This window comes from Diceros bicornis, chromosome 7, assembly GCF_020826845.1.
Source record: "Diceros bicornis minor isolate mBicDic1 chromosome 7, mDicBic1.mat.cur, whole genome shotgun sequence".
NCBI classification, from domain to species: Eukaryota; Metazoa; Chordata; class Mammalia; order Perissodactyla; family Rhinocerotidae; genus Diceros; species Diceros bicornis.
In genome coordinates this window covers 68,043,601-68,068,910 of record NC_080746.1, presented here as the reverse complement: position 1 = coordinate 68,068,910, position 25,310 = coordinate 68,043,601, and the positions used below count along the sequence as shown (strand labels likewise).

Here is a 25,310-nt window from a genome sequence, read left to right as displayed (position 1 = left end):
CTTTAGTGGTCTACAGCAGTGGTTATTAAGCACTTGGATAACTCCTTTGAGACTCAGAAGAAAGCTGTGAAAAATACACTAAAAAATTTGCAGTTTCGTAGGGCACGTAGACCCAGAGTTGAGTGTCGTCGGTCTGTAGACTAAACTCAGTTCAGTTAATCTCCTCTCTCAGCTTCCACACTGAAAGCATTAATTAGAACATACTTTTGGAAGTGTGTAGTTAGGTTACTTAAAATGTTCCTTTCCAATCTCAGATAAATAGTTCTCAGTATATACACTGCCATAAGCATGGATATGATACAACTGGTAATGTTTTGTTAGTGGCTGATTGCATGATTCCCTCATTTCAAGCTGGTCTATAGTAATTCCAGTATGAATGCAATTTTTCTCTTTTTACCAACTCTATCCACGGACCACCTATTAACCCCATTCATTCCATCTCTGAAAATATCACCCAATAGTGAGCTCCAAGTTTTATCAATTGTGGTTAATGTGTTAAGTTTAATTTAGTGGCAAAAAAGAGAAAAATACACTCTTAATCTACAAAATGTTATAAATCTAAAACCCCTGAAGATTCCAGGTGTCTCTTTTGTGTGTGTGTGAGGAAGATCAGCCCTGAGCTAACATCGATGCCAATCCTCCTCTTTTTGCTGAGGAAGATTGGCCGTGGGCTAACATTTGTGCCCATCTTCCTCTACTTTATATGGGATGCTGCCACAGCATGGCCTGACGAGCGGTGCATTGGTGCATGTCCAGGATCCAAACCCGGGCCGCCAGCAGTGGAGCTTGCACACTTAACCGCTATGCCATGGGGCCGGCCCCCTAGGTGTCCCTTTGAAACTGGCTATCTCCACAGGATTCTAGCTATCATTCTAACTTCTAATTACATTTGCTTAAATCTAAAGTAGAGCATTCCAGACAAAAGAAAAACCAAGTTTCATTAATATACGTAGTAAGTATACAGTGTTTCAGCTGTAGAGTTAAATAGTGGGTAGTCCAGAAATGAAACCACTGTTTTTCTTTTGTTTTGTTTTTTTTTGTGAGGAAGATCAGCCCTGAGCTAACATCCATGCTAATCCTCCTCTTTTTGCTGAGGAAGATGGGCTCTGCGCTAACATCTATTGCCAACCCTCCTCCCTTTTTTCCCCCAAAGCCCCAGTAGATAGTTGTATGCCATAGTTGCACATCCTTCTAGTTGCTGTATGTGGGACGCAGCCTCAGCATGGCCGGAGAAGTGGTGCGTCAGTGCGCACCCGGGATCTGAACGCGGGCTGCCAGTAGCGGAGCGTGCGCACTTAACTGCTAAGCCACGGGGCAGGCCCGAAACCACTGTTTTTAATGTGATTTTATTTTGGGGGGCAAACATACTCTTTGAGACAAAGTGAGAACATTTTTTTATTTTTTAAGGTGAAGCTTATGTCTCTAAAGCAGTAAGATTGATACCATTTTATAGAAAAACACTAAGTGCTGTAATTTTTTGGGAAAAAACGTTTGGCTCAAATTCCTAATACTGTGTATTACATTGAAAGATATAACAGAGATGCAACATTTACAGAAAAATAGAAGTTTAAGGATTCCACCCCCCCAACTTTGGCACCAGCTAGGCTGTTTGATAGGGTGATGAGATTTAAAAAACAAACTAGTAGCAAAACAAAATATTGGGGGAATATGATCTTGAAGACTATTTTTCCCCTAATATGGGGACAGCTGTATAACCATGAGTAATACTGTTCTTAGCTTGTATTAAATGCATAAACATTTCATATTACCCTTTGGAGAACTTGAACTAAACCAATTTGAGACTTTTAAGAAAGTTGAAAATTATTGATATTCATATAAATTAACCATTTTAAAGTGTAGACTTCATCAGTAGTTTCTAGTATATTCACAAGGCTGTGAAGCTATTACCATTATGTAATCCAAAATATTTTTATCATCCCCCCCAAAAACCCTGTACGCGTTAGCAGTCACTCTTCATTTCCTGCCCCCTGCCCCTGGCGACCGCCAATCTACTTTCTGTCTCTGATTTGCCAAGTCTAGACATTTCATATAAATGGAATCTTTTGCATCTGACTTCTTTCACTGTTTTCAAGGCTCATCCATGTTGTAGCATGTAACACTGCTTCATTCCTTTTTATTGCCAAATATCCAATTGTATGGATACCACATTTTGTTTATCCATTCATCAGTTGATGGCTAGTTGGGTTGTTTCCTCCTTTTGGCTATAATAATGCTAGTATGAACAACTGTGTACAAATTCTTGTATGGACGTATTTCATTTCTCTTGGATATATATATATATATCTAGGAGTGGAATTGCTGGGTGACACTATTTTCAACCTTTTGAGGAACTGCCAAACTTCCTCAACAGATAAGCATTTATTTATTTACTTATTTTGCTTCAGGAAGATTGTCTCTGAGCTAACATCTCTGCCTATCTTACTCTATTTTCTATGTGGGACGCTGCCACAGCATAGCTTGATGAGTGGTGTGTAGGTCCATGACCAGGATCCAAACCTTCGAACCCTAGGCCGCCAAAGCACAGCAGGCAAACTTAACCACTACTCCACCGGGTCAGCCTCTGGATAAGCATCTTATATCCTATCAGCAATGTATGAGGGTTCCAGTTTCTCCACATCCTCACCAATACTTTAATTGTCCACCTTCTTGACTATATAGACATGCTAGTAGGTGTGAAGTATCTCATTTTGACTCTGATTTGCATTTTCCTAATGACTAGTTATGTTGAACATCTTTTCCTATGGTGCTGGTCATTTGTCTTCTTTAGAGAAATGTCTACTCAGATTCTTTCCCATTTTTAAATTGGGCTGTTTTTTTATTGGGCTGAGTTCTCTGTATACTTAAGTATTTGCAAATACTTTCTCCCATTCTCTGTTTGTCTTTTCACCTTCTGCAAGGAGTCCTATGAAGCAGTTTTAAATTTTGATGAAGTCCAAGTCATTTTTCTTTTGTTGTGTGTGCTTTGGTGTTATATCCAAGAAACCTAATTCATAGTCACAAAGATTTATGCCTATATTTTTTCCTAAGAGTTTTATAGTTTGAGATCTTACATTTAAATCTTTGAATCACATTTTTGTATATAGTGTGAGGTAAGGGTCCAACTTCATGCTTTCGCTGTCTCAAAACCATTTGTTGAAGATTATTCTTTCCTACATTGAATGGTCTTGGCACCCTTGTTGAAAATCAGTTGACCATAAATTTAAGGGTCTATTTCTGGACTCAATTTTATTCCACTGGTTAGTATAAGGTGTCTATCCTTATACTAGTACTAGTCATGATTACTAAATCATGTTTGATTTCAAGATTGTTTTGGTTATTCTGAGTCCCTTGTATTTCCATACAAATTTTAGGAGCAGTTTGTTAATTCCTGCAAAAAAGGTAGCTGGGGATTTTATAGGAATTACACTGAATCTATAGATCAGTCTGGGGAGTATTGCCATCTTCATGAAACTGTGTTCCAATTCATGAACATGAGATGACCTTACATTTATTTAGGTCTTCTTTCAACAATACTTTGTAGTTTTCAGAGTATAAATTTTTCACTTTACTATATTTATTCTTAAGCATTCTTCATGCTATTGTAATTTTCTTAATTTTACTTTCATTTCATTGCTGCTGTATAGAAATACAACTGATTTTTGTATACTGATTTTATGTCTTGCAACCTTAAAGAAGTCCTTAGCTCTGTATGTGTGCGTGTGTGTGTGTGTATTCCTTAGGGTTTTCTGTAAGATCATGTCATCTGCAAATATAGTTTCACTTCTTCCTTTCCAATCTACATGTCTTTTATTTCCTCTTCTTGCCTAATTGCCCTGGCTAGAACCTCATGTATAATGCTGAATAGAAGTAGCAACAGAGGGCATGCTTGTCTGGTTCTTGATCTTAGGCAGAAAAGTTTTTAGTCTTCCATCATTAAGTCCATTAGCTTTAGGCTTTTGGTAGATGCCTTTTTTTCAGGTTGAGTAAGTTCCTTGTATTTCTAGTTTGAGTTTATTAAAAGGATTTAAAAAGGAACTACTTTAAAAGACTCTAATAGGAAATATTTACATATAGGATTCAAATAGTCAGTGTAATTGACAAATTTCAATCTATACATGAAAGCAGAATCTATAAATATATAAAGGAATTTTATCACCTGTGCCTTAAAAAACCTGGAGGGGGGATTACTCACAAAAGAATAAAATCCCTGGATTTCTAGCTGGGTGCCTAGTTTCCCTCTGTAATAACCACATGCACCAAAGTGTGAAGTGTCATTGCAAGGGTGGCCAACCTCATCAAGGATAAAACCTAGAATTCACGAGGGATGCTGATAAATAGTCACAATCTTCACCAAAACTTAAATTATATAGAACTTTTTTTTTTTTTTTTTTGGTGAGGAAGATCAGCCCTGAGCTAACATCCATGGCAGTCCTCCCCTTTTTGCTGAGGAAGACTGACCCTGAGCTAACATCTGTGTCGATCTTCCTCTACTTTATGTGGGACGCCGCCACAGCATGGCCTGACAAGCGTTGCATCGGTGCGTCCCCGGGATCCGAACCCGGGCCACCAGCAGCGGAGCGCGTGCACTTAACCGCTATGCCATGGGGCCAGCCCCAGAACTGACATTTTTATAACTGATATGTTTAATGTAATTTTAGGTCATTTTATAAACTTATGGAATGCCTACTATCCTTAAGGCATTGTGCTAGATTTTCCCAAAGACATGGTTTAGTCATATTAATACAATTCTTAATGACTTTTTCTTCACGCTTGCTTCAGGGGCTACATCAGGGGCTGAATAGCAGCATATAGCCATAGGGCTGTGGTTTGGCCACCCCTGCTCTATGCTTTGGTCTCTTCCAGGGCTGAGCAGAGCAGTCATTATCTTGATAAAGAGTGCAGATTAGTAATCACCATTTTATTACCTGCAGAGAAACAGATTAACTTCCTTTATTTAATACTGATAAATGATTTTTTAAAGAAAATGGATGGCTTAAGTTTACAAAAAAATCAAGATTTTACGCTGTCAGCCATTAAAAAAGACAAATACTGAAACTCAAACAAAATCAGAATTAACTTTTATAAATTAAAAAATAAGTTATAGGTCAATGAAACTGTGGGAAAAGCTGTATATTAAATAAATAAAACCTATATGCAATTAATTACAAGTTTGTAAATACTCTCAAAAAGTTATCCAAATGTACTTCCTACAGCCTTATCTAGAAACACTGACACATATCAAGATCCATAACCTGTTAAGAAACTATAATTTGATGTTAAATTTAAGGAAATACTGAAAATAATTGAGGTATATATTTGATGCATTAGAAACTACCATTTGAACACTAATATTAAATATAGTTTAATTTTAAGGTCTTTAATTTCCGTTAAAATCCATAAATGGAGATTACTTTGGATTGTATGACAGGAGACAATAAACTTGTTCTCAAAGACATGCCAATACATTTTCTTGAAATAAAACCTCAGCAAACGAGAATTTTCATACTGTGCATGGGAATAACTAAACCTTTATTAGATATGGTTTTCCAATAACAATGTGAAAATTGGAATTATCAATTCAAAGAGCAGTGAAGTCTGAAATTTAAAAAAGACTAGGTATTAGGGGATAAAAGGTAAAGGAAGACGAAAATGTTTAATACTATTCAATATCTCCCCTCTGTACACAATGTTGCATATATACAACTACTCCATTTTAATTTTACTGATTTTATATAATAGTGAAATCCCCTTAAGCAACCTAGAGTATACAGATGGTGTCCAACTTGGAGGAAAGAAAGTAGAAACACACTTGATTAACAATTTTCACCCACACATTTTAGACATTTTTTTTTCTTTTTTTGCCAAGATTTTCATAGTAAATTCATAAATATAGGAAATACTTTTCACTCCTTCAGTGTTAAAATAGAAAACCAAACAGTGCCAGCAGTAGTGGCTTAATTATTGGCATACAAGAAAAACACAACACCAATGGGTTTTCTTCATTATGCATTTTAAATATCAATATGTGCATTTGTTTCATTTTTACAGTTATAAATTTTCTAGTCTGTTATAGACAACAGCATTTACTAGTTTTTACTCCATTGAGATGTTGCTTTCAATTTGAAATTTGTGTGTATACATGTATATTAAAAAAAAAAACCCAAAGTATGACTCATCTGACAGATGTTTAAGATCAATAAAGACTTATTTTTGAACATGCTGTTAGGAGAGAGGGAAGTAAGCCACCCTCTCTACATTGTCTTGTTGCTGGCTTGTTTTTACAGTGGTATCAATAGTGGTTTTTGGAGGGAACCATGTACCTTCAGCCTATCTAGTTAAGATCAGATACCACAATCAATATGAGGGGTAGGAGACAGATGGGGAAAAGGGGGGGTGAGCAGGTGTCAAATTTTAAAGTTGTGCACTTTGCACTCTTTCTAGGTACAGGATAAAAACAGGCCAATGAGGAAAAAAATTTATAATTAGGAAAAAACTGCAATCAAATCAAGACATAATAGCCGAATTAAGTTCTTTTAATAGATTGCATATATAGATGTTTAGCCATACTCTTTGATCAACTCTTTAAGAGTAGAACTTTATATCCAATTTACATGCTTCAAATATCACCTTTCTTATTTGTTACAGTAAAGTCTTGTATCCAAATATCCATCCACTTGCACACTGAGAGCTTTAAGAAAAAACAGGACAGAGGGAGTTGCCATTTTTTAGCAGCAATGAAATATCACTAACCCCTTTTAACATACCGAATTCAAGTCACTGTCAGAGGTGAGTGCACCACAAAGTCATCAGGTACAAAATTGCTAGTTCATTTTTAAATTAATAACTTGAAATTACCCTTGCCCCCCACCCCATTACATCCCTTCTTTTTATAAACAGCAAACATTTTGCTATTTTATACATAGGCTAGCAGGCTTGTTTCAATATGAAAGTGCTAATTCATTTACAGATTTTTTTTTAATCAGTTATGTAGTGCTACAATAAATGTCCAATAATCTACATAGGAACAATCTTTGATGAATGAAAATGATGAAGATTGAATAAGGCTATCGATTACCTTATCTTATTTACATATAAAGAACAGATACCCAATGGTGAGGAAGAGACAGAAATTGGACAAATACTCATAGGTGTAAAAATTACATCTACCTTTGAGCTTATACTGTAAATGAGACGTTTTAAATAGTCCTGTAGCCCATGCCTATTTTTTCCTCAGAAAAAGAAAAGCTGCCTTCATGACATCCCCTCTTGTTTCAATTTCCACAGTGTCACTTGAACTTTCAGTCAGAATCTTACTTTCTTCAAAAAAATAAAGAAAATACCCCCCCCCCCCAGAACACCTCCCCACCAAATCCCTCTGGTTTCCTCTTCAGTGCCAAGTTCATGATCAGGTCCCACCTCCTGGGTTTTTTTGTCCATCTATTGATCAATTAGTTTAGAGTAGATAACATGAACCAGTTCTGGAACCGCTACTAGGAGGAACACAAGCTCTTCACTACAATCACACAGCAGGAAAGAAAGTGATAACTCAATTCATCCCTGGTGCCGGGCCTCCAAAATTGAAAGAACTTGGCACAACTGGAGCACTGAATTTGTATCCTCCATGCTTCTCAATCATTTTGGATTCTAGAAGACAAATAAGTGAAAGTTTAAAAGAGCATTCGATCATCTTACTACTTTGGAAAACAGAAGGAATTGACAGACATTAACAACAGCTTAACCACTACATTAGCCAGGAAGTTCCAAAGTTGGTCTCTGTTCTCCCTCCAAATGTATAGGAGCAAGAGGAGAGTATATTACGTAGAGAAAATAAACTCTTGTATGCTGTAGACTTCTTAGCCAATTTTCACTTCCCATTGTTAAAAAAAAATCTTTAAATACCCGATTTTGAGTCAAATCCTGAAATCAGTAGGATCCAATCTCCAAAGGGAATAACAGCAATGAATCTAATGCAGGCAAATCCGAATATAAAATACTTTAGAAAGCCGTGCCTTTATAAAGAGAACCCACCCTTCTTTGAATATAAAACTAGTTTGACTAATAGTATTAAGACCTATAGAAAACTGTTAGGCTGTGTGTCCTTTTTTGAAATGTATACTGAAATGTTTAAAGATGAAAATACATGATGATGTCTGGAATCTTCTTTAATATAAGAAAAAGAACAGTTTTCACAACTTTTAAAAATTTTACACTTTTTTTTTTTGCTGAGGAAGATCAGCCCTGAGCTAACATCCATGCTAATCCTCCTCTTTTTGCTGAGGAAGACCGGCTCTGAGCTAACATCTATTGCCAATCCTCCTCCTCTTTATTCCCCAAAGCCCCAGTAAACAGTTGTATGTCATAGCTACACATCCTTCTAGTTGCTGTATGTGGGCAGTGGCCTTAGCATGGCCGGACAAGTGGTATGTCGGTGCGCGCCCGGGATCTGAACCTGGGCCGCCAGTAGCGGAGCGTGCGCACTTAACCGCTAAGTCACAGGGCCGGCCCGAAAAATTTTACACTTTTAATAGAATTTTCTATTAAGCCATCACCATGAGCTTGAGCAACCTTTTTAAAGCTACTGCACATTGAAAGTAGTCTTCAACCACACTTAAAATCAGTAACTGTAGTCAAAACCAAAATTCATTTCTTCATTTGATCCCTTCAGATTAGAGTGAATTCCTATCACCTGCAACAACTGTAGCTTTTATATAATTTTAAATCATTTAATATTAAATTTTAAAGCTGTATCAAGTCATTAATTAAAGAGGGGTTGTGGCCAATTAACATACCATGGGCTGCTCTTCTTTGATCAGCCAGAGTTGCTATATCCTGTAACTGTTTTCTTTGTTCTTCATTAAGACCATGAGTCAGAGCCTGATACCACACAGGATTACGATTTTGTATAGCTATCAAAAAGAAAACAAGGGAAAAAAGGGCAATAGTAAGAGAGGCCTGGTAGTTCCTTTCTATTGTTTCCTCTATGCCACCTCCAGTACTGAAATTCTGATCTATTTTTATATTCTCCCAATAATAATCTAAATTACTTGTGAAACAAAAGATATAGGGGGGAAAATTCCAGTTTAGCTTTATGCCTCAAAAAAATCTAATCATTCTCATAATATATCTCTAACAAATAAGGATTCAGAGCCTAAACCAGTTCTAGGTAACAAACTAGGGAAACTTGTGAAATAAAATTAACCCAATTCCCTTAAAAGATTCAGAGTTAAAGCAACTTGAAAATGATCAAGGGTACTTTGATTAGAATTCTCAAATCCCTAAATTAAAAAACAAAAATCAGAAGCATTAAATAGATGCAAGAGAGGGGTGAATGATAAAAAATAAATCCTTTATTTTTTTCTGCATTGCCTATTCAAAAACCTTTCTTAAATACATCTACTGTCTTTCCATAGAAAGGCTGCTCTGAAAAAATTTAAATGCTCACACATTTTTATATTATAGCCTAAATAATGGTCAAACTCAATCTGTGACAAAGGGAGAAGAAATCTTCCCAGAATGTCACAAGACGAGGTGTTAAAATCTCATACTGTTTCATGAAAACATGCACTAGATAAGCTGATATATAATGTAGCAAGTCTGACCATGCACTTCCCTATTTCAATTAAGTAGCTATACAAAGGAAGGTGTGTGTGGTGAGTGAGAGAGAGAGAGAAAAAAAAAATGTTCTCTATAAAGGCTTTCCCCAAAAGAAAATTTTTTACAGAGTAATTCCAAGAATGAAAACTGATTTCCTCATGTACTAGGTGCCAGGTATTTTGTGGGGGAAATCTGACATTCAAGCACATGATTTTCTATTTCTACCTCATTGCATTGACTGTCCATGGGCCCTCTATTATAAACTATCCTTTATGGATTAACGTATATTTAAGTCTATAAAATACAGTCACAGACAAAAGCAAGTCAGTAGTTCTTGGCACCTCAATCAATTCTTGCTACCTGTCATGTACCTCAGAAACCATTCCTTTGTGTTTCTGCAACCATGCGTCAAAATTGCTTTGTCAGTGTGCCTTGGTTATCAGAGAATTTATTCTACATCAAAGTTCCTAATGCAAAGGAATGATAAATAGTCAGCATAGTACAAATATAGTGCCAGTTTTAATTTCTGGCTGGATGGTGGAACACAGATGTTATATTTTGTTGAAATGCAAGTAAAGGATGGTAAAGAACAAACTGGCACCTAGTATTCGGTAGCCACACACACTGTGACAAAGGAAAAAAGCAAAGGGATTCCAAGACCATTAATGTTATAAATGGTCAAATTCTCAGACAGGTAAGTGTGGGTTCGGCTGGAGAAAAAAAAAGATACACAAATACATAAACACTCAAAAACAGATAGGAGTGGATACTTCTGGGGAAAGCTAAGAGGCTAGAATGCAGCAGTGGGAAAGAAGTATTGTCACTGTATAAACTTTTTGAACTACATTTTCCTATAATGTGCATGTTTCAAATTTACAACCTAAATAAAAGTAAAACAACTGGATGAGGAAAATACTCTGAAACTCTATGGCAACAGTAAAAATAACTTTGGTTACTTTGCCTAACAATCCTAAATCATATTCTAGTTTGGGTTTGATATACTCAAAATCCCTTCTTCAAGGGGCAGACACAAACAAGAACAGATTGGTTCAGGGAAATGGATTACATAGAGCTATCTGAATTACATATAACAAGTTGACTTACTTTGAAATATAGCTTTAAATATCTGGTACTCATCAACAGGATTATCTTCATCATCAATGACTGTAGAATAGCCTTCCAGAGCAGTCTCCTCAGCATCATCTTCTTCCCAATCTTCATCATCTCCATCTTCACCTGCTTGCTTAGCCAGAATCTCCAAATATTCTTGCCCATCTTCATCAATATCATCTTCATCACTCCCCAGTTCCTCTGCCAAGTCATAAAATAGGTGCTTTTGTTAACAGTGAAATATTGTTACTCAACAAACTGACAGTGATTACTGCCAGTAAATTACAAATCACAAGTGAATAAATTCAAGGAAAAGTTCCAGGAATTGGTGTTTAAATACATATTCAGCAATAAATAGAAAAAAAATTCTCATAGAAATCCAAGAAACCCAGCAATGATGGTTAATACTAGAGGTTTGAAAAAAGATGGCATAATATGAGATTCAGCACTTGTGCTCTGGGCCTTATGGTAGGTATATACCAAACCAAATACCAATAGTAAAGTAACATAGTTCATGTTATCCACAGATCACTTTTGGTGAGATTTTTTTTTTTTTAAAGGCTGGCTAAGTTAATAAATGATAAAAGACAAAAATGGCAATAGCTATCTAATTTTGGAACAATTACAATAATTTCTCTTAACCAACATTCTATCAATTTATACTCTTGTTGTCTCTAGAGTCTTGTGGATGAAATGTATTAGCCCACATTTAATTAATTTTATAGTGCAGGTATACTTAGGTTTTAGCACTAATAGATGATAGATATTTGCCAACACTAAAAACCATAAATAACTAGAACTGCTTTACATGTTGGAGATATAGCTGAAGATATGCCTTACACTCTAGTGGGAAGATCAGATCATCTTTCTGTGAATGAATGAACATGAGAGCATTTGGCTACGATCCCATATGTCTTTAGGAGAATGGCTAAAAAAACAAGGCACATCAAGTGATATTTCCAACTAGGTAAAAGTCTGGCATCCTCCATCACAAATCCCTTACCTGTTTCATCATCATCTTCAGCTTCATCATCGTCATCACTGTCATTCTCGTGTTCTGCATGGCAGGCATATGCTCTTTTTAATCCATTAAATAAGAGGATAAAAGCTGGCAAAATCTGTCCAGAAACCTGATTTAACACTTGTGGTATTTGTTCCATATCAATAAGAGCACATAAGCCCAGAACACACATCTTTCTATCATGAAGCCTAAAAAATAAAATAAAGATTTTCTTCTTTTTCTTTTTTTTAATAAGCAGAGTTCCTCACAAAGTTAAATAAACAAAGATCCAATATATGTCACTTACCCCAAGAAACAATCAACATCATTAAGCCACTGTGTAATAAAATGATTTGTAACTGGTTCTACATTATTAGGGAAACGAAGATTTTCTAAGGTGTTGAGAAGCAGGTGTGGATTATAATACAAAGCTGCAATGGCAACTTGCAGGCACATTGTTCGAAGTTCACTTGTCTTCACTTCTCTTGTCAGTCTCTCTAAAGCTGCTTCCACAAATAAGGGAATGCACTGTAAAGAAAGATAGCAAAATATTCCAAAACTGTAGATAATAGCAGTCTAACTATCCTACCCATGATCCAATAGTTTTTATTGTTGAGGCATTTCACTTGGGAAAGGCAGGTCTTCACTGAGATATTAGAATCTCACCACAATAGCAACCATAGATTCACAATATTACTATCGACTAACCTTATCATGGTAATCATTTTGCAATATATACATGTATCAACTCATATTGGACACAAACTTATACAATGTTATATTTCAGTTATATCTCAATAAAGCTGGAAAAAAAAATCCTATTGAAACTGACCATGAAAATTTAATGACTATGGGCCGGCCCCGTGGCTTAGCGGTTAAGTGCGTGCGCTCCGATGCTGGCAGCCTGGGTTCGGATCCCGGGCGCGCACCAACGCACCGCTTCTCCGGCCATGCTGAGGCCGCATCCCACATACAGCAACTAGAAGGATGTGCAGCTATGACATACAACTATCTACTGGGGCTTTGGGGGAAAAATAAATAAATAAAAATTAAAAAAAAAAAAAATTTAATGACTAAATCTATCTTACTGCAAAGTGATCATGTGGCAAGCAATACTCTCACAACATACTATAAAAATATCTTAAGTCAAAACTTACCTTGCGTGATAAGTAGCCATAAAACTTGTCATTCATATTTGCATACACAATAAACATATAATTATTATTATATTGGTTAAATTTAAACCAATTAAAAAATGTTATCTAGGTGTCATAATAAACAATAATGTACAGAATACATAACAAATGACCAACAAGAAAAAAGTGGAGGGAAAGATTCCCTCTCTGAAGCCTCATATACAAATCATTAATAGTCAGCCTCACTGACCTGGTCAATGCCACGCCCTTTGCACTGTAGAATGATGACCTCTAACAATTTTGCTGCATGACACTCTGCATCTTCTCCTGCAACTCCTGTAAGAACCTGATCAACAAAGAATATAAATTGTAACAATGCACCACGAAACCTTTAAATCAGAATTTCCATCCCCTGTCTACAGTCTCTGGAGTACTTAAGATATTCTTATGAGGGCCGGCCCCGTGGCTTAGTGGTTAAGTGCGCGTGCTCTGCTGCTGGCGGCCTGGGTTCGGATCCCGGGCACGCACCGACGTGCCGCTTCTACAGCCATGCTGAGGCCGCGTCCCACGTACAGCGACTAGAAGGATGTGCAGCTATGGCATACAACTATCTACTGGGGCTTTGGGGGAAAAAATAAATAAATAAAATTATATATAAAAAAAAGATATTCTTATGAATATGAATGATTGCAATACTCACTGTACATACTATAGTATAAAGCACCTGTGAGGATTTAGGGTGGTTCATCTATCTGTCATATTCCAGCAATCTGGCATCTTGGTCGATATAATCAAAGCACCTCCCCTGTAGTGCCATTCTGGACTTTAGCATGTTGACAACCACTACCTTCGCATACAAATGTGGTAGCTAAAGCACCTTACCTTTCTTAGGCTCTTATGTAAAGAACTACAAAGAATTAAGCTGATTATTGCTAGGAAAACCTTTTCTATACACAAGTCTCATAAAATAAGAAATACTGACATTGGAGAGGAAGAGGAAGGAAGAGGCAGCCTGTTGATGGCAAATCTTGTCCCCAGACAATAAAAAACATGACCTGCTATGCTAGTTAGCATTAGAGGACTGTAAGTGTTAAGGGTAAGTGTTCCGGAATAGGAAAGCAGATGGTATAGATACCTCTGTTTCCAGAGTATTAAACAATATAATTGGCAATAAATAATGAGTAACATAACTAAATGATTATGTTGTGACTAAGTGTTCAGAAAGGAAAGATATCAATGAGAACAAGCACATCTAAAAATTTCATGGAGCAAAAGCATTTTTTAAATGCCTAATGTTAAACAGCCTGCGCCTCTTAATAAACGCTGCTAGAAATTCAAATGCTGCCAATTACATTGACTTTGATAACGAAGGACCCCAATTCAACTATTTTATCCCCTACCTCTTGTTTAAGAAAAGCATTTTTTTTAAAGTAGCATTCACCATAAATTTATCTTATGATTTTCTAAGAAATGGTACAGTACTTTTGACTTTTTCTTTTTTTGGTAGGGAAAGATTTGCCCTGAGCTAACATCTGTTGCCAATCTTCCTTTTTTTCCCCACTCCCCAAAGCCCCAGTGAATGGCTGTATATCCTAGTTGTAAGTCCTTCTGTGTAAGTCCTTCTAGTTCTTCTATGTGACCCGCTGCCACAGCGCACAGCAACTGACAGATAGGTGGTGTGGTTCCGCAACCAGGAAACGAACCCAGGCTGCCAAAGTGGTGAGAGCATGGAACTTTAACCACTAGGCCATCAGGGCTAGCTCTTGACTTGTTTTTTTAAATGAACCCTCAGATTTTACAATCTTGCTATTTACTAAAAAATTACTGTATAGCCTCCATAAACCCACAGTCTCCAAAGATTTTCTTTATAAGACATCTCTAACCATTCCTAAACCTTTCAAAAATCTCTCAAATAAATTCTTGATTCCTTCCTTCTTTCTGTTCAAAGCCTAGCAAATAATTAGGCTAAGGCAAGCTCCAGGCACCCTAAAAATGAAAAACATCAATTAAATGTCAGAGGGCAAATACTTGCCAAAGCCATTAATTACTATGGCATCTAGGAATCAGTAGACAGAATAGATAGAATCTTATTCTGTCAGACCCATAGAGTAATATGTTCGCCATAATGCGATATTCACAATTTCATACATTTTATAGCACCAGCGTTATGACATATGTTCTTATATTAACTAAAAATGACCTACCTTTTTGCACATACTGTATATCATTTCAAGATACTTGGTATCAGACAGAAGTGTGTCTGTATCAACTGTTACATAATTATGAAGCAGAGGCATCATATCTGTATTAATAAAAGCCATCAGTTAAATTAATATAAATGCTTATTTTCTGAAAAATCTCCTTAGAAAAAGAAACAAAATCTGAGATTATTTTGTCCCCAACATTAACTTTTAATTAAAGTATATTCATTTATAATTAAATGTAGAAATGAACCTATTATTAAAGTGAATTCCTTTATATTTAGTAGTTAAACACAAAGATTATACAAAGACGACACAGGGGGCAGGAGAGTAAGAATATGTGTTAAAGAAAAAAATGTAAAGTGATAACTAAACCAAAATATCTAACAGATATCAATGCTATGGGTCATCCTTGAGCATTAACCGCTACTGATAACTTATCCAAACAATGAAGCACTTAACAATATTCAAAAGTATATGTTCAAGTGATATATTAAAAATGAATCAAAATGGGGGAAAATCTATGCTGACTTGATTTACCTGTAAAGTAATCAAAGCCATCTTGCTGGAAAACTTCAAATACCAGAGGTAGTAGCTGCCACATCTGCGGAGACACCTGTTGACATGTCAAACTATGTGCTAAAGAGAAGATCTCCTCATAGAATTCTAAAAGAGAATACTGAGTCATTAGGACAATGCTTGCTGATGTGAAACAGCAGTAAATTCTTAGCACAATCAGAGGTATATACCTAAGACATGCTGTTGTAAAACAGTTCCAATGACCTGTAAGCAGATTCCCTCAAGCTGCTGGGTTATCTAAAAGAGAAAAAAGGATATGGAATTGCAGCACACTGAATGAATTATTAAATAATGTATAATGTAATCCACTGCATTTAAATATAAAGTCAATATTAAGAAATCATTTTAAGTCTGTTTTGAAATGACTCATATTATGAAATTGTAAATCAATCTGGGATTGAAATTTAATGAGATACCATTACAATGAGACAAACACCAAGGAATAACATGCACAGTTTACCTAAAAAGGAAAGGAAAAAATAATATCCTGGAAAAATGCAAATAATTATAAAAATAAAGGAGCCACAATCATTCTGCAGACTATAGATCTTTTTGTGTGTAAATATAGATTAATTCAGCCTAGATGTCATTGAAAAGTCACTGTCAATGGCATACAGAAAAATTGTTTGAAAGAAGGCATTATTCCCACCACTCCCAATAATTCTTAAGTCACCTCCATTTATGTAATTATATTAGCTATAGTGAACACCAGGTCCCCAAGTCCTACAAGACAGACAGAAAATACAAATTCCTCTTTAATTGTCAGTATGGTACTCAATTGGATCCCAAATCCCGAAAGCCACTGAAATGTTTTAAAAGGGGGGAGGAGGAATAAGATAAAATTTACTAATCAGATATAAAAGCAGGACATCCATTTCAAATACATATATTTAATATATTTTCAACTCTTCAAATATAGTAAACGACTGATTTGTTGACCATAATTAGCTACAGGATTCCTCATAGCTTCTGCCTATCTCCAATTATAATCTAGAATACAAAAATAGTTTACTGAAAATCTCATGTTGCAAAAGGCAATTTGTAGATAACTTGAAAACATATGATTTATAAATATAAATATCTGCATTAGAATTATAAACACCAAATTCAGGACATCGGTTACTTCTAAGGGAAGGAAGTAGGGAAATGAGATTAGGAAGTGGTACCCCGAGGGCTTCAATTACATCTATCTGAAATTGTTCTTCTTACCGGAAATAAAGTCTAAAGGATATATTGTAAAATGTTAAAACCTAATAAATTTAGGTGATGGTTAAGGGGTACTGGTTACAGTTTTCTCTGTTCTTTACTCTTTTCTGTATGTTTTAAATAATTCCATTTTAAAAAATTCATGATTACAATTCTCGTACCTTTCCAAAAGGCAACAACAGTAAAAGAAGAAAACTAGGAAGATGGTGGTGATGGTTGCACAATGTGAATGTGCTTAACATCACTGAAGTGCACACTTAAAAATGGTTAAGATGGTAAATTATGTTATGTGTATTTTACCATAATTAAAAAAATTTTTTTATTAAAAAAGAAAGCTAGGAAGAATATGTTTTCCGAGGAATCACCACACTTTTTGGATATGGGAAAGGTAACCTAAGAGGGAGCCAAATCCTTAGCCTTGAGGTAAAGACATGGTAAGACAAATACATCCTTCCTATTCCTTCTAATACTAAGGAACCTACAATATTTATAAGGTACCAAACTTATCCTTACAAAAGGGAGCTAATTAAAAGATGGCAAAATCAAGGTGTGTGAAAAGATGACCAGAGAATTATAAAAGTCAGAACCATCCAAAAAGCACAGAACAGTTGATGAAGAATGGCTTGAAATTTCCTAAAATGTTTACCACACTGGATCATTTTCTTACCTCTTTATGATCTTCAACTACACTAAGAAGTGTATCGATAGTATTGAGGATTCCCATAGCAGTAACTGCTTTGTCATCGCTTCCTTCTTCATCTGGCCCAGTCTGGATTACTTGATTAAATGTCATTGCCTAGATTCAAGAGAATATAATTTAAGTCTGCCATTTGGTTAAAACTTTTAATTTTTAAAATGTTCTCATTGGCATAAGACAACTGATCAGTGTCTCCAAATTGATTAATAATAGTTAAGAGCTTGGGCTCTATAATCAAATGGTACTATTCTGCCACTTACTAAGTGACCTTCAATAAGCTACCTGACCTGTTTTCTGACATCTCATCTGGGAACTTCACAGAGATAATGTGAGGATTAAATGAGGCAAGGCATAGAAAGTACTTAATATATTAGTCATCAAGGTTATTTTTTGTTGTAAAATTCAATCGTTTTGAAACAAACTTCCGAGAAGTAAAGGAAGGACTCATGACTAATAATCAGCTTAATATATTATAAATACAATATACATACTTAGTGAATGCTATTGTATTTATTCAAATGTCCTTATCCATTTCAAAATCAGCTGTTAAGAATATGCTTTTTTCACAAACCTCTTTGCCTTTGCTTAAATCTACAACAAATACCAAGAGTTAGATTCTTGAAACCTCAATACTTAGGAGGAATATAAACAGCATCAAAGAAATTATTGTATAGGGAATATGGATGGATAATTGTTGGGTACATCTTCATACTTTCTATTATCCTTAAATAATTTACATTGTTAATTCTCAGAAGTTTGGGGCTATGTACAGTAAACAGGTCAACTATAAAATAATTACTATTTATACAAATTTCATTTAAAAAATCTATTTATAACTATTATTGCTACTTCTTCTTTAGGTTGGTCAACAGTATTCCAGGCAACCACACAAACAAGGCAGTCATGATGCAACATAAGGTAGTAGCTAAGAACATGCATTGTGGACCATACAGCTCAGGTATGAATCCCAGCCCCACTCCTTCTAGCTTGGGCAAGTTATTTTAACCTTTTTAAACCTCACATTTTGTGAGTATAGAAATATTCCTCACATAGGATTGTGTGAAAATTAAATGAGTTAAATATATATCAAGGGCTTACAACAGTACCTGGCATACAGTAAGCTCTGTGAAAATACTTGCTATAAGGCAAGTAACGCATAAATGATTGGTTCAAATAACATACCAAATGTTGTGTCATTTCTACGGCAATAGGAGTAACTTCTTCACTATACTCGCAGATCATTTTCTGAATTACATTGGTAAGATCATCATTTTCTGTTTCTCTTATAATGTGAAGAAGAGCTTGCATTACAGGTCTGATGAATGGTGTAATGTATTCTTTAGCTGTAAGAGAAAAAGAGAAAAAAAAAATTCGGCCAAAAGAGCTGTAATTCCTTAAAACCTGATATAACATATGCCAAGGAGTAAAAAGTAAAAAAGAGACATTTTCACATAAAAAGGAAGATAATGTATCAAGTTTCTAAGATTATGCCATATACAATTATGTGTAAACACACTGCACTATTTTTGAGACATAAATCCTTTACCTTTTTCTTGATTGCTGATCAACACTTGAAGTGCAATGGCAGCTTCCACTTTCACAGGCATTTCCCTATCATCAATCAGACACCTTCGTGTCAGCTCTAAGGCCGTTTGCAGGTTCTGGTCACTTTTGAACTTCACTTCACAAAAATAGTGAAGGACCCAACAAGCCTTTTTAAAAAAACACAGTGAGTTATTATAGATGTCTTACATTAAATTCCCCCAAGGTACAGTATCTCTATTCCCAAAGTTCTGTGTGTGGGAATTTGGAGGCTGGCCAGTGGTAGATATGTCCAGAGACAACACTAGACCAGTACTATGATCCCAACTTACTCTTTGGCTGCATGATGTTTGTGTGGATAGCAAGATCTGAATGCAAAACACAGACAGACACTGCTATCAGACACAGATGGAAACTATGCACACATTACAGCAGCCATTTAAAGATTTACATGAAACAGAAGTCTAAAATGGAATCAAGTGAACATCTACAGTTTTCAGTAAACATTTTTAAAGTGAACATTCAAAAGTTTCCATGTAAAAGTCCACATAAGCAGTCATTCATTACACGACATAAATATACAAATTAATACAGCTTCAAAACATACCCTCGCTCTCATGTAGCCTAGTTCACTGCTGAAGAGAGGGAATACATGATTCTGCAACATGTATTCCATCTGATCTTTGTAGATCTTTTTCTGTAAATATAAACAACAATTATTTTTTAAAGAGTTCCAAATATAATCATCTCAAATGCCAAACAGATATGCCAGTGTTAAAAATGACCACTGTTGTCAAAACATATTTATTCTGGTTCTTTGAATCTACATCCAGTTTTCTAATTCTCAAATTTTACCATCATAAAAAACTTAACACATTTTTTTTAAATCTTTTTACACTCTTTAGAAAGTAATTATACCAAATGTTAACAGCAATGGTGTCTGAGTAATGGAAGTGTGGTTAATTTTACTCCTTACCTTATAAAACTTTTATAATAAAAAAAAAATCTCTGGAAAGGTTCTAAATGAACATAACATAGTTTGAGAAACACCCTGCTTTCAAGTTAATAATCTGGATGTCTAAAGAGATACTCTCATGAATCTTAGAGTATTTTCTAAATGATAACAAGCTTTTAAGAAGAGTTCCTTGAATAGCATATTAAATCAACATTAAAAACTGATAAAAAAACTAAGAAGACTAATGAGACCTAAGAACTAAATGCAGTGAGGGATCCTGGACTGGATCATGGGCCAGAAAAAAGGATATTAGTGGAAAATTTTGTAAACTGTAAAAGAGGTCTGTAGATTAGTTAACAGTATCATAGCAATATTAATTTCCTGGTTTGGAAAATAATGGGAACTATTTTTGCAATTTTTCTGTAAGTCTAAAATTATTTACAAATAAAAAGTTAAAACAAAAAATCTGAATGTGCCAAGACAGCTCACTCAAGATTCTCAGCCTTCTATACAACAAATAATCACTGTCTTTAATTTATATTTTATAAACTAAGAGAAGGACGGGTAGACAGATATAGAAAAGCTGAAAGATACACAAAATATACCCACAAATCAACTGTGACAAATTCAATGGAGCATGATATGGAGCAAGATTTCCTGGGAGTTGGATGGTACTGTGACTAAATATTTACTTACACTTTTTTTTTTTTTTTTTTTTTTTGGTGAGGAAGATCAGCCCTGAGCTAACATCCATGCCAATCCTCCTCTTTTTGCTGAGGAAGACCAGCCCTGAGCTAACATCTATTGCCAATCCTCCTTCTTTTTTTCCCTTTTTCTCCCCAAAGCCCCAGTAAATAGTTGTATGGCATAGTTGCACATCCTTCTAGTTGCTGTATATGGGACACGGCCTCAGCATGGCCAGATAAGCAGTCTGTCGGTGTGTGCCTGGGATCCGAACCCAGGCCACCAGTATCGGAGCGCACACGCACTTAACCGCTAAGCCACGGGACCGGCCCCCCACTTACACTTTGAATAGTTACCATTTATTAACTTTAAAGCAAAAACAAATTTCAGATCTTATTTATGAAGAAGTCAGAACAATGTGTACAATTAAGTTGAGGTTTCTAAACATAGATCTAATCCTGTCAGTCATTCTTTACTAGAAAATTTGTGTCAGGAAAGCTTGATGTTCCCAGTCTGCAAATGGTTGCATTCACGTTTACAAAATTTCCTTAAAGATCAATTTTTTGGAGAAGAAAAAACCCAGATTTTATAATTATCTTGCAACATGGAAAGAAAATAACACACAAAAAGAAGTACCCTCAGCACGAGCAACAAAAGAAAATATAAACTAGACATCATTTCAAAATCATATCAAAACTTCTCCTTCAAAGGACAACATCAAGAAAGTGAAAAGATAACTAACAGAATGGCAGAAAATACTTGCAAATCATAAATGAAAACAGTCTAGTATTTAGAATACATAAAAACTCTAACAATTTAACAATGAAGACAAATAACCCAATTAAAATGGACAAAGAATTTGAACAGACATTTCTCCAAAGAAGATATATGATAGCCAGTAAGCACATAAAATGTTTCTCAATATAATTAGCCATCAAGGATATGTAACTCAAAACCACAATGAGATACCATTTGACACCAACTGGGATGGCTATAATAAACAAGACGTAACAACAAGCGTTGGTGAGGACACAGAAACTGGAACCCTCATATAGTGCTGATGAAAATATAAAATGGTACAGCCACTTTGGGAAACAATCTGGCAGTTTCTCAAAATATAACCAGCAATGTGATTCCTAGGTATGTATTACCCAAGAGAAATGAAAACATATGTCCACATAAAAACATACACACAAATGTTCATAGCTCCATTTGTTTATAATAGTCAAAAACTGGAAACAAAGCAAAAGTCCGTCAACTAATGAATGGATAAATAAAATGTGGTATACAAATACAATGGAATATTATTTGGCAATAAAAAGGACCAAAGTACTGACATGTGCCAGAACATGGATGAACTCTGAAAATACTATGCTAAGTGAAAGAAGACACTCATAAAGGACCATGTGTTATATCATTCCACTTAAATAAAATGTCCACAATAGGCAAATTCATGGAGGAGACAAAAAGTAGACTGGGGTAGCCTAGGGCTGGGAGGTTTGGGGAAAAATGGGAAGCGATTGCTAATAGGGTTTCTTTTGGGGGTGATGAACAACTTTTGGAATTAGAGGTGATGGTTGCACAACTCTGTGAATATAAGAAAAACCAGTGGGGCCGGTCCCGTGGCTTAGAGGTTAACTGTGCACACTCTGCTACTGGCAACCCGGGTTCAGATGCCAGGCGCGCACCGACGCACTGCTTCTCCGGCCATGCTGAGGCCACGTCCCACATACAGCAACTACCAGGATGTGCAACTATGACATACAACTGGGGGGCTTTGGGGAACAAAAAAGGAGGAGGATTTGCAATAGATGTTAGCTCAGAGCCGGTCTTCCTCAGCACAAAGAGGAGGATTAGCACAGATGTTAGCTGAGGGCTGATCTTCCTCACAAAAAAAAAAAAAAAAAAAGAAAAAAGAAAAACCAGTGAACTTGTATATCTTAAATGGGCGAACTGTATGGTATATGAATTGTATCTCAATAAAGCAGTTACTAAAATAAACCACTTGCACAAACACACATAAAAGAAATACCTTCAGAAGTATTTCAGCTAAAGAGCCAATCATATGCAGGGCTCCATCTTTTTTTCGAGGATCAGCATTTGGTTCTGTAAGAATCTGGTAGCAAAATCCCATAGTCTTTTGTAGTACCTAGATTAAAAGAGAAAAGTAACACTTCACTGGATATCCCAACAGTCCTTAAAAAATATTAATGACAAAATGACTTACATGGCTAACATTAAAAACAATGTATATCTGAACAAATTTTAAACATTAAAGCAAAAGTTATCTACACATTAAATAACCTACCTCTTTCCTCTTACTACAGGCTGTAAACAAAAGTGTCTGGGCAGCAGTGGTAGGAGAAATGAAATCTTCAAACACATCTAGAAAATAAATTTAAAATTAATACAGAAGACAGTAATTTCAATTTCTTCAACAAACATTTTCATATAATTTACAAATGATGATGCTCTGTAGAAAACAAGGATATTAAAATTTTGCTAAATCTTCACTCAAGGTGAGTATGAAAATGAACACAGATCCCCATAAAATTTTGTAAAAGACATTTCTAAGTGTCTTTTCTGTACAAATTAAATGTTAATCCATCAATTTCTCCTAACGATTATTTTCTTTCCTACAAAACATTACCACTGTGAGAATCTTCATAATAGGGTCACAAAAAGACAAACCACTAAAAGTACATAAGATTGAAGGAGGACTAATACTCAACATTAGCCAAAGTAATATTCTTTAGTTCCATGCAGAAACTCCACGTGACTCCACCTTCCAGTACGCGTCTTCTCAATTCCCACACATATGATGACTGACATGGGATCCAAAAGTATAGTTTAGATACTTAGTGTTAAGGTATAATCTTGAATTTCTAAGTTTTGGCATGTGCCAGAAGCACATCCAATAATCAAAATAACATTATTTTATTTGTGTCTGCTAAAAATGAGATTATCATTATCAAATGCCATAACTAATGAATAGCCCCCAAAAGTCTAAACAATGGATAAATTACATTAAAACAACAAAGATTTTTCAGTACTAAAGGTGAGCCCTTAAAACCCTCTAGGTTTACTATACAAAACCTTAATTACTGACTCATTTTGTTTCTAAAAAAAGTGAAAATTCCTTACCAAACTTCATGCGTATATATTCATAAGGGTCTTCCTGCCAAAGTTCCTCATCAGCATCTGTATAGCACATCAATGGAAAAATAACATCTTGGATAATGCCCTGCAATTTAAAAGTTAAGAAGGTAACAATCATAAGTCAGTCTTCAAATTTAAACCTTCAAATTTCTGTTAAGTGCGAAAATAAAAGTAACCCTGTAATATGTATTTTAAAGTTTAATATCAAACTTTAGTAATGCATTTAATGCATTCTCAGGTCAACTATCAATATAAATATTCTTACCCTCTGTGCAACAAATAATTATAAAACAAGACGTGTACAAAGGTAGCAATTAAGTATTCTGAGGAAATATAATATGACTTTTAGTCCATCAAGTCCTACAGTTCTAAATAAAGCAAATAAATTACTCATAGAAATAGTATATAAACCAATTATCCTCAAAACTAATCTGGTAAAAGAGTCCTTTGCTTACTCCCAATTACATGACTAAAATGGTAACTAATCATAATCCAACAGAACTTAAATCCATAAGAACTTAAAGGCAAGTTTTAAGATAACAGTTTTAGATTAAAAGATAATCTGAATATTCACAAAATACCTTTTGTAAGTTTATGTCAAGGTGTTAAAATATCTCATTTTTCTACTATACTCTCAAAACAATTACCAAAACTAGATTAAGTAACACAGGTCAACAAAAAATGGATTTTTCAACCTTTATGGTAATTAATGTTATTTCCATTATATTTTCTAGAAAAAGATTTCAGATAGAAAATTATTACTTGTATATGAGGCTTCAGATTCTTCCAGGTGAGGGCATGAGAAACTCCTTGATTAATATAATTTAATGTCTGCTGTAAAACGCGAGGAGCCATATACTGCTTTTCCTTGTACTGATATAACACCTTCAATAAAACCTTTGAGAAAAAATTTTGATCAAAAACCAAAGTTTAAATAGAAATTTTAACCACTTATAAGCCAGCAAAAACATCTGACACTTATCTTAATACCTAGGTCGTCATCATAAAATAACAACCATATTCCTTTAAAAAGAAAATAATTTTTAAAATTATGTATTGGAGAATCAAGGCATTTAAATAAATAAATTGAAGTAATACTGTGTCAAAGGACTAGTTTCTGATTAAGTATAAAAAGAAGAGAAAACCATACGCCACTTATTGAACATACCACAATATTCTGAGACAGCCCTATATTAAAGTCACACTCTAGGAAAATCTTACCCAAACCATTCACCTACCTATCTAATGTGTGCCAAGAGTTCAAATTCTACTTCCTATCTCAGAACAGCAGTTGTCAAAATGTGGTCCACAGACCTCTCAAGAGGGTCTGCCAGGTCAAAGCTATTTTCATAATAATGCTAAGATGTTATTTGCCCTTTTTACTGTGCTGACACTTGCATCGATGGTATAAAAGAAGTGGTGGTAAAACTTGTGGTGCCTAATATGA

The 25,310-nt window shown here is 35.1% G+C and overlaps 1 protein-coding gene and 1 non-coding gene across 2 annotated transcripts in view; both read right to left on the bottom strand.

The window, feature by feature from the left end:
- Positions 1-5,061: 5,061 nt before the first annotated feature.
- Positions 5,062-25,310, bottom strand: part of IPO7 (importin 7) — a 47,647-nt gene continuing 27,398 nt past the window's right edge. The window contains exons 9-25 of the mRNA XM_058545958.1: positions 24,626-24,760; positions 23,849-23,948; positions 23,013-23,089; positions 22,737-22,853; positions 19,673-19,762; positions 19,070-19,235; positions 18,706-18,866; positions 17,494-17,622; positions 15,791-15,857; positions 15,582-15,707; positions 15,045-15,142; positions 13,091-13,186; positions 12,012-12,232; positions 11,708-11,913; positions 10,699-10,905; positions 8,790-8,906; positions 5,062-7,644 (exon numbers count right to left, since the gene is read on the bottom strand). Of these exons, the coding sequence (XP_058401941.1) occupies positions 7,547-7,644; positions 8,790-8,906; positions 10,699-10,905; positions 11,708-11,913; positions 12,012-12,232; positions 13,091-13,186; positions 15,045-15,142; positions 15,582-15,707; positions 15,791-15,857; positions 17,494-17,622; positions 18,706-18,866; positions 19,070-19,235; positions 19,673-19,762; positions 22,737-22,853; positions 23,013-23,089; positions 23,849-23,948; positions 24,626-24,760 (2,211 nt within the window). The 3' untranslated portion in view covers positions 5,062-7,546. The remainder of the gene's footprint in view (positions 7,645-8,789; positions 8,907-10,698; positions 10,906-11,707; positions 11,914-12,011; positions 12,233-13,090; positions 13,187-15,044; positions 15,143-15,581; positions 15,708-15,790; positions 15,858-17,493; positions 17,623-18,705; positions 18,867-19,069; positions 19,236-19,672; positions 19,763-22,736; positions 22,854-23,012; positions 23,090-23,848; positions 23,949-24,625; positions 24,761-25,310) is intronic.
- Positions 19,317-19,498, bottom strand: LOC131409185 (small nucleolar RNA SNORA23). The gene has a single exon (XR_009220864.1). It is a non-coding gene; the product is annotated as a small nucleolar RNA SNORA23 (small nucleolar RNA).